Source organism: Brienomyrus brachyistius, chromosome 23 (assembly GCF_023856365.1).
Source record: "Brienomyrus brachyistius isolate T26 chromosome 23, BBRACH_0.4, whole genome shotgun sequence".
In the NCBI taxonomy this organism is placed as follows: Eukaryota; Metazoa; Chordata; class Actinopteri; order Osteoglossiformes; family Mormyridae; genus Brienomyrus; species Brienomyrus brachyistius.
Genome location: NC_064555.1, coordinates 21,441,692 through 21,450,753, shown reverse-complemented (window position 1 = coordinate 21,450,753; position 9,062 = coordinate 21,441,692). Strand labels below are relative to the sequence as shown.

Genomic DNA, 9,062 nt, shown 5'->3' with positions numbered 1-9,062 from the left:
CGAAGAACACGCAGAAGCCGAAGGTGGCCATTAATGAGAAGAAAAAAAAAAAAAAAAAAACTGTAAAAATGTCACGGCATAAAAAAACAGACAGCGCCACGGCGAGATGCGAATCATGGGGTCACACATCGACGAGGATGATGGGGGGGGGGGGGGGGTAAGTGACGAGGAAGGTGATGAGCTTACGGCGACGGCCCAGCGGGAAGTGAGATCCATCATGGGAGAAGATGGATGGGTTACACTGCAGATATTATTACTGCTAATGATTCACTTCAAGTGGCGATGACTGGGCTATGATCGGTCTCCCTCACGGCGAGCTTCCCGCAGCATCGCAGAGCTGACAGGGGAGGGAATATTCATTAATTTGTGCTGCGCTCCTGTCACTGGAAATGTCATCCTTCAGCCCGGGTGCAGGGCAAAGGAGATCCCCAATCATTTCAACAGTAATAAGGCGGCAGGGCTGAGAGGACCAGGCAGGACAGGGCGCGGTGTGGCACCGAGAGATCCAGGCAGGATGGGGTGGGGTACCGTGAGGATGAGGCAGGATGAGGCGGGGTGGGTGCCGAGAGGACGAGGGAGGATGGGGTACAGAGAGGACGAGGTAGGGTGGGGCACCAAGAGGATGAGGCAGGACAGGGTGGGGCACCGAGAAATCGAGGCAGGATGAGGAGGTTTGGGGCACTGAGAGGACGAGGCAGAACGGGGCAGGGTGGGCGCCGAGGGGGCAGGAGGGTGGGGTGCCGAGGTTGGGGCGCCGTCTACCCACCTGGTGGCCGGCAGGGTGCTGACACGGGTGAAAAAGACGGAGGGCTCAACGTCCACATGCACACCCAGCGACAGCTCCCGGTAGTAGCCTTCTACCTGGCCCTGGCCGCCTGAGTACTTGAAGTGAAGCACGGCCTCCAACATCTGTGGGCAGAAGGGATAAAAATCAGTCTCTACTTAGCAGCACAAATAACATAAATAACCCTCAGGACAGAGGGCTGGCATGTGCACGACCACGGCGGTATTCACACCGCAGTCATTACACTCAGCACACTAGACGGCAGGTAGGAATGCAGCCCCCTGCCAGGGCCCCATACACATCCCCACACCGTGGCCCCCCTGTGGCCACCGCTGAAGGAAACAGGCTGTTTTCGGCTGCAGTCCCGCACCAGATCTCATTCATTAGTCACAGGCTCTAAGAGGGACTTTATCACCTTCCTGATGACAGCCAGAAGGCACGCTGCAGAGATGCTGTACGTGACAAGCAGTACTCTGACACGCCCCACTGCTGAAACGTCAAGCAATGCCCTGCCCCCTCCCCATGGACTGATGAGTGAGCTGTAGGCGCAGCCGTGAAACCCACTGACACTGGGAGAGGGGTCAGCTTCTGAGCATGGAAACCATTTCCATCCTCCAACCATTTTGCAGGATGTACTGGACACATGTTCCGACCCCTTGTGACCTGACATTGTTGTGCGTGTTCCTCTTGTGTGGTACAGCATGTTATGGCAATTAATCCACTGGAAAAGAGTGGGGGGGGTGAGACAGGGTGGGGGGTCTGAGTGAGCTGGTGGGTGTAAGGTGGGGCAGGCAGTTAGAGCTAGCTGGGAGGCATGAGGCGGGTTGGGGGGTATGAGGTGGTCGAGGATGTGGGGGGTGAGCAGTGCGGGACTGGCCCTGGCAATGCCACCTTCTCTCTGGCCGGCTGCGGCACGGTAAGAAGAGGGCACCATTAGAAATTGGGAAGCCCCGCAGAGGAAGGGTCTGTTACACGCCCCAAGAGCCTCCGCCTGGTGAGAGCCTCCGCCTGGTGAGAGCCTCCGCCTGGTGAGAGCCTCCGCCTGGTGAGAGCCTCCGCCTGGTGAGAGCCTCCGCCTGGTGAGAGCCTCCGCCTGGTGAGAGCCTCCTCGCTAGGCGGGCCTGGGCCCCAGTCACGTTTAACAGGCTCCCCGCTGCCGGAGGCTCCGGGCACGGAAAGCAGAGACAAAATAAAACTGACATATTTCCGTCAACATGAAAACAACAGGCTGAAAGTTCACTTTGTGTCTAGAAGTACATGTGTGTACCTTGGCATCTCCGATTTACGGAACCATTCGACTTTTTGCAGGATAAAGTTAATATACACATAAAATACTAGCATATATATCAATCAGGAATAATGACATGAGACCCTAGAGAACCAGCCTCTCATCTTTCTGAGTTCAAGTGTGTGTTCTGTCTGTCTGTCTGTCTGTCTGTCAATCTGCCGATCCCTCCCTTTAACCCTCCAGCGAAACATCCATGAATGCCACTCCACTGAAGGGCACACTGACACTGTGGGCAACTTAAATGCACCAATACAAACATCTCACATGTCTTTAGGATGTGGGAGGGAACCAGCAAACAAAGGAGACCCACATGAACACTGCAGCACAAGCTTCACACACACACAAACCTGGGGGTTCCACAGCCCACCCCCTCCCCCCACTCCATCCCACAGGAGTTCCAATCAAGCACCTTAATGACTTGTGAAGTTTGCCAGCCGTCATTGTTAACTAGTATGCCAGCTAATTTTGAAAATGCTCATAGTTGTATTATTAATGGCGAACGGCAGAGTTGCTGTGAGCGATTCCGGAGATTCCGCCATTCCAGTAACACAGGCTTCCCTTCTTTGCTTTAAGCTGGATGAGGGACTCGGGTCAGACCATGACAGCCATCAAACTCAACTCACCGTCTGTTTTACGCTGACATGCCATCAAAGCAAAGAGAGGGCAATTAACATTAGAATTACGTCCGACATGTCAGCGGTCATTATTACAAAATAATAATCTATAAAGTCCTTCAAAGCTCAGTTCTGCTTTGTCAGCATTTGGTTGACTGGAGCATAAATGCATCCATGATACAAACATCAGAAAGGTAGGAGCCTCAGAGAAAAGTGGGGGGAAAAAGCAGGTCCAATTAACATGAGAACATCAGGCATCTTCAAAAAGCTAAATCGCAGAAGACACTGCTCAGCCTGCTCCACGTTTGCGTTTCCTGTTAGCTTCTCTGAGGAGATTTCATCATTAATAGCTGTGCAGCCTTTCCAGTTCCTTTGAAGTCCACGTTATTATACTAATTGTTAATATGCGCAACAGGCACGTAAAGAAAGGGAACCAAAGCTAAATCCTGTCTATAGCGACAGAGCCTTTTCCACAATCAGGGCACACGCTAACATAGTGCCTTTAGGCAGCATGTCAGCCACAGACTCGTGACCCTGTGAGCGACGCATAGTTTGACTCGGGTTTGAGGTGCAGTGTCGCAGGCAGGCACACTGTCACAGACGCAGTGCGTTGGCCCATCAGTAGTCAAGTCATCTTGCTCGTGCAATCGCCTGACCGATTACCGATCATGTATTCCAGTACCCAGCTCCCTTCAGAATAACGTCTTTTTACGCACAATCGTGTAAACAAACTCCTGGCTGATTTCTGCTTCTATCCCAGGGTGTCTTAGACGCAGTAAATAAGACAGATATCACTCACTGGTTTAATTACGGTGATCGAGTCGCGAGGCTCTGCTCGCTGATATAAGATGCCAATACATAACGAAGGTTCGGGTCGGCAGGGTGATGACAATGCGGCTCTGTCGGGCCGGGATTGCATGAGCTTCCTGGAGGCACCCGGGCGGAATGGGAAGCAGAGGACCTGCACCATGATAATCTGCCCCAGCGCGTGCATTTCACTGCTCGGTGCCGTTTGCATGCACGTTGGATGTTTTCCTCACAATCATTGGCTGCGTTTGAGATTCCACACACGTGCACTGCGACTGTGTTCACCGGATGCGAGTGGGCGAGTCTCTCCGCAGGGAAACAGCAAGCTTCTGTTAGAGTCTGCGCCATGGTCTGATCGTCCCATGGCAGAGCGCCATGCCCCCGAGCGGCCCGACGAAACTGGCATGTCCACATTTCAGCCGGGGGGCAAAAGGTCATGGGGAAACAATCATCATGAGCTGACTGTTGGCCTGGCCTCCCTAGGGAGGTGTGGGAGCCTCCTCTGCAGACCCTGAAGCATCCTGGTAGCCCCACTGGGCCCAGCCGCCCAAGTGAGCCCTTAGGCCACCCTCAAGACATTGTTAAAAATCAGCCCTGTCAAAAACAGGGGTGCAACCCTGCGAGGCAAGCAAAACGAGAAGGTAAAGAGGCTGGGATCCCACAAACCGTGATCCTATTAGATACGCTTAATGCCAGCTTTAACACCCAGCCTTTATGCAGCATTTTACATGCAGAGTGTTTCCGAAAAAACAACCGGGTGCTCAAGTAGAACCCAGCATTCATTCTCTTGTGGAGGAAATGTGATCAAAAACTGGCACAGGTGCTGGAAGAAGGAGCAGCGCAGAGGGAGATTTAGGAGGACATGTGTAGACATGAGTGGAGGTGTGCATGGAAATTTCTGTAGCATGGACATGTCCCCCGGCTGCCTTCCCCTGGCCCCGGGACAGACTCCCCTCGAGCAGCTTCTGTAGCTCAGCAGACACAACCTCTAAGATACCCGGATGCTTTTTATGTTACTACTGTACTGTTAGAAAGTCCGCCTAAAGAGAGCTGGGCTAAGTCAGATTTTAAGGGCTAAGAACCACACACACACACACACACACACACACACACACACACACACACACACACACAATCGCGCTCCATCGTCTCCAGCAACCAGGACGAGAAATGGGTCTGAACATATCAGAAGGTACTTAGTCAGTGAAGACCACTTCTGAGGCACTTGTCACTATGTCATTTCTGGGAAACAAGCATTCAGTACATCTCGAGGTTGTAGATCTAACCTGCCACGCAAGGACAGTGTCTCGCTCTCCACACTCGGCGCAAACATCACCTGACCTGGCAGTACAGTCTTTACGAAATCTGTCAAGTAAATATGAACAAGGGGTCAGCCTGACTATGTTTGTAATCTCCATTAATGTGCAGGGATGGACTAACATCCAAAAATGATGCAATGGCTTACTGCAAGATCAGTTAATAAGATCAGGATATAAATACAGCTCAATAAAGAATTAAAATAAATAAATAATAAATACGGTTTTGATTTTTGGTTTACCATGTCAGATGACAGTAAAATTGCACAATTTCACATGGCGTACAAAACGGACGACACATATCTGCTAACGCTGATGAACTATTAACAGAAAGATGTGTTTATGAAGAGGCAGCTCCTGTGTTTACGGACAGCATTCGTTTCCCAGCGGCCAGGGGGCCAATGCCACGAGGCTCCCCGACGATCAGCGCAGCTCCCACCTGCTCGCTGCTTACGGTTGGCTGGAAAGCCCTCGCAGCAAGTCAGGTGGCTCATTTGTCATTTTCTCCATGGCTACACGAGGCAGTGGAGTGATGGCAGGGCACGTGTGTTTATTTAAGTCTCACTAAGCAATGACTGCCTATTTATTCCATGGCAATGCATCAGTTTTACTAATCTATTGTGGCAGCACAATATCTATGAAAAGACCAGATTGCAGGAGACAGACAATTTTTAGTTTCCAAAATATGCACCCAACTGTACATACTTCTTCCTTCTCAGAACTAAAAAGCACTTTTTACAAAGCACTGCCTCGTCTCAAAATCTAACAATTGCCCAAGGTCATTTTAGAAATGGCTGCTGAAGCATATTTCGCTGATACACATTATCATCATTATTATTACTAGTATTATTAGTATCAGCATTATCAGTGTTATCATTAAGGACACAGAGCAGATGTTTAAAAAAAATAAAGCATGCATGCATGGTGAGGACAATATGGTTACCGTGGTAATTAGACATTTGCACATCAAGGGAAGCCATTTTCCAAAGAGAACATAAACAGAGCTAATTCACTCCTGACGCCAGTTCCTCGAAAAATACATCACGGCATGCTGCAGGTATTTGAACAGCTGCCTGGAATATAATTTATTTCCCCAGCGCATTGCAAAGTAGAGCTATTTATACCCGGCACTGCTCAGTGAGGGGGGCAGCAGGAGCTATTTTAAGCTGAGGAACAGCGGCTGTGTCAGCGCGGCTGCAAAGAGCCTGACAGATTGCCAGCTAGCAGCCAGTCTTTCTTGGGAGCTGGGAAAATATCTATTATATGCACACACATTTATGCGCGGGTATATTTAATATTTATTTATATATATATTTATATATTTATATATAAAAATAAAAGCCAAGTGGGGTACATTTACATTTTACTTATTTAGCAGACGATTGTATCCATTGAAAGCTCAGGGTCAGCCGGTGCCGGGAGTGATTGTGGGTTAAGGGCCTTGCTGAGGGGCCCGACGGTGAAATAACTCTTAGATGTGAAACAGCAACCTTCCAATAATGAGCATAGCATCCTAATCCACTGAGCCACACGCCGCCTTGGTGGAAACGACTTTCACATTATCTGTAAGCTAATAACACCCTATTATTGTTATTATGGATAAAAGGAGTGTTAGTGTGTGTGTGTGTGTCAGTTAAATGACGTCCTGAAGTGAGACGCTGGTGCAGAACGTGCAGCCGGAAAGGAAGGTGGACATGAGCACGGAGCCAGCTGTGCTTCTGCACAACCTTCTGCCTGATGAGCAGAGACTCGGCCGATCAGGATGCGGTGTGTGTGCACACGTGCGAGAGGCCCAGCTGTGAGGCTGTGCGCCATCTCAGTGACACTGTCCCCAGGGTGACCATGCCCGGGGTTCATGTCGGGATGCCGCTACGGCAAGCGCCCAAAAACAGCTCTGTACTCCAAGACCGTCAATCACTGGCACAGAGGGGCTGGCGGCAAAGAGTCTGACACAGGTGGGCATTTCACGCAGGCTAACGGACAGCCGGCATGCATGTGAATACGTGTGCTAGTGTCGGACCGGCGTCCATTCATTATGCCCTGAATAAGCACCACACACACCAATCCCTTTAAGAGCACTGAGGCCACCTATGAAATTTTTACTTTGACTACAATATTATTGGAGGTAACTGTACTATTGAAGAATTTGCAAGCGCATCCATTTTCCATACGTGATCTCAGCAAGGACAGGGCACAAGATGAAGGGCGGCCCATCAAAGCACGGACACACAGGCAGCGTTCACAACAGCGGTGACTTTCAGAGACACCTGATTCACTGCTTTAGGGCTGTGGAGGGGAAACGACACAGAAAAGTCACAATCGCAGAGGGAGCAAACCAGCTCCACACGCGCAGACCGGGGTGCAGGGATCAAGTCCACGACGCTGGAGGCGTGAGCCCACTGTGCCGCCCCTCAAATAAAAACGTGCCCGTTTCATAACCAGCTGCAGGAATGAGTACAGTCTGCTGCGGTGACTGTGAAATGTGAGACAGGCTGGGTGTGTACAAGTACGAGAGGGGCCCAGATCAATGTGCTCCTACCAGAGTATCACGGCAAAGAGATGTGGCTACAGAAAGTCATTAGCTCTCCAGCTGAATACTGATACCAGAACGAGCACATGGCCAAGGTGCAGCAATGCCGGAAAGTTCCATCCCGTTCACTATTTCAGCACTCCGCTTCTCAACCCCAATGAGACATTTTTTAAATTCCACCCTCTGGCACCCAACCTGACTGCTTCCAAGGAATTAATGAAATTCCGCCACATTTATTTTTAAAAGAGTTGCTTCCAAGAAAGACAGAACAGCCCTATTCATTCCAAAGTCCAATAAGCACGAACGGTTCTGTCATTAAAGTGACCGCCAATTAAGGGAGGAACGACACGTTGGCGTGACACTAAAATCAGCAGGGCGAAAATGGAGAAAAAGAAAGGGGAGTCGGGGGAGTCAGGAGGATTTGGCTGTGTACGCCTTAAAATAGAGTCCCTCGCACCTCAAAAGGACACGGCAAGTAGATCTGTCGGCCGCTCCGGCTTTCTACCGGCTTTCATTTGCAGGCGGAGAAAGTTCCGGACGCTCGGCTCAGCAGTGGGAGTGCTAGTGCCGTGAGATTCGAGTTAGGTGCTGGGAGAGTAGCATAACGAGCAGAGGGCACATGGCGTGTCCCCCCGCCCCAGAGCAGGACCGTGCACATTACTTATGGCACCAGCCCGCAATGTGGAGCTGCACCTCCCACCTGCGATGCTCCATCCTCACGTGTCACACCTTCGGAACTTTCTGCCGGCGACTCCTGTGGGGTGGTGTCAGCCTGCCGTTATCAGACCACTAAATGTTTCACTCGACAGGAACGCCCCCACTGGAGCTTGCCACGGCCCGGCTCGAGCCTGTGTGAATGCGTGAATGGGGGGGACAGGATGTGTGCTAGAGTGTCCCACGTAAGAGAGAGCGGAGCACGGCCAGCGAGGGATTCAGAGACGGACAGCCCCTGACATTTTCCCAGTATCATTTAAATGTCATGCTCCAGCACCACGCTCCATTAGCGCTGTGACAGATGCAGCAATAACAGCCTTACGCTGCTGAAAGGGGGGGGGGGTGACCTGCTAGGCCAGGGCAGGCGGGGGCCATGCAGGTAGGGATGGGGATGCAGTTATTGCAGCAGATAACTGAAACTGTCACACTGCTGACCTCTGATTTTGGGGAACAAAACAGTGCTACCCTCCTCTACCCTCCTATACCATACAGGCTGCTCAGTGTCTGTCAGAATAACTTAGAGCAATTAATGGCAAAGCATAAGCAATTATCCTAAACAGGGGGATAACAGAGGTGCGATGTGGGGCTTGAGTGCAGAGCCACCCTACGCGGGAGCTCGCTCCTCTGGCAGGAATCAGGGACAGTTAATAGGGCTGGAGAAGATATAGGAGGTGCTCAGCTGCTTGGTGGATTATGCTAAGCCTCTCCAAACTCCACTCTTATTGATCCATCTCAGTGTTACTGGTGACATACGCCCGAATTAGCGAGCCGCACCCCCGATCTGCCAGTACAGTGTGGCCAGGAATACACCCTTCCCTTACTAGGGGTGTAACGGTACACAAAAATTACAGCTCAGTACGTACCTCGGTTTTAAAGTTACCGCTAGGTACTTTTCAGGGGTAAAAGAAACTTCTTTTTCTCTTTATTAAACAGTGGTTTACTGAACAAAGCATGACTGTCTTTCTTAAATAAGAAGTCTGTGTCAATACTGCTGCAACCCACTAATAAA

The 9,062-nt window shown here is 50.7% G+C and overlaps 1 protein-coding gene across 5 annotated transcripts in view; it reads right to left on the bottom strand.

Moving 5' to 3' along the window:
• The window catches only part of trappc9 (trafficking protein particle complex subunit 9), a 197,094-nt gene that overhangs the window by 101,237 nt on the left and 86,795 nt on the right, over positions 1–9,062 (bottom strand). For all 5 annotated transcript variants that reach the window (XM_048993811.1, XM_048993812.1, XM_048993809.1 and 2 more), the window contains one exon: positions 767–909. In XM_048993811.1, the coding sequence (XP_048849768.1) occupies positions 767–909 (143 nt within the window). The remainder of the gene's footprint in view (positions 1–766; positions 910–9,062) is intronic.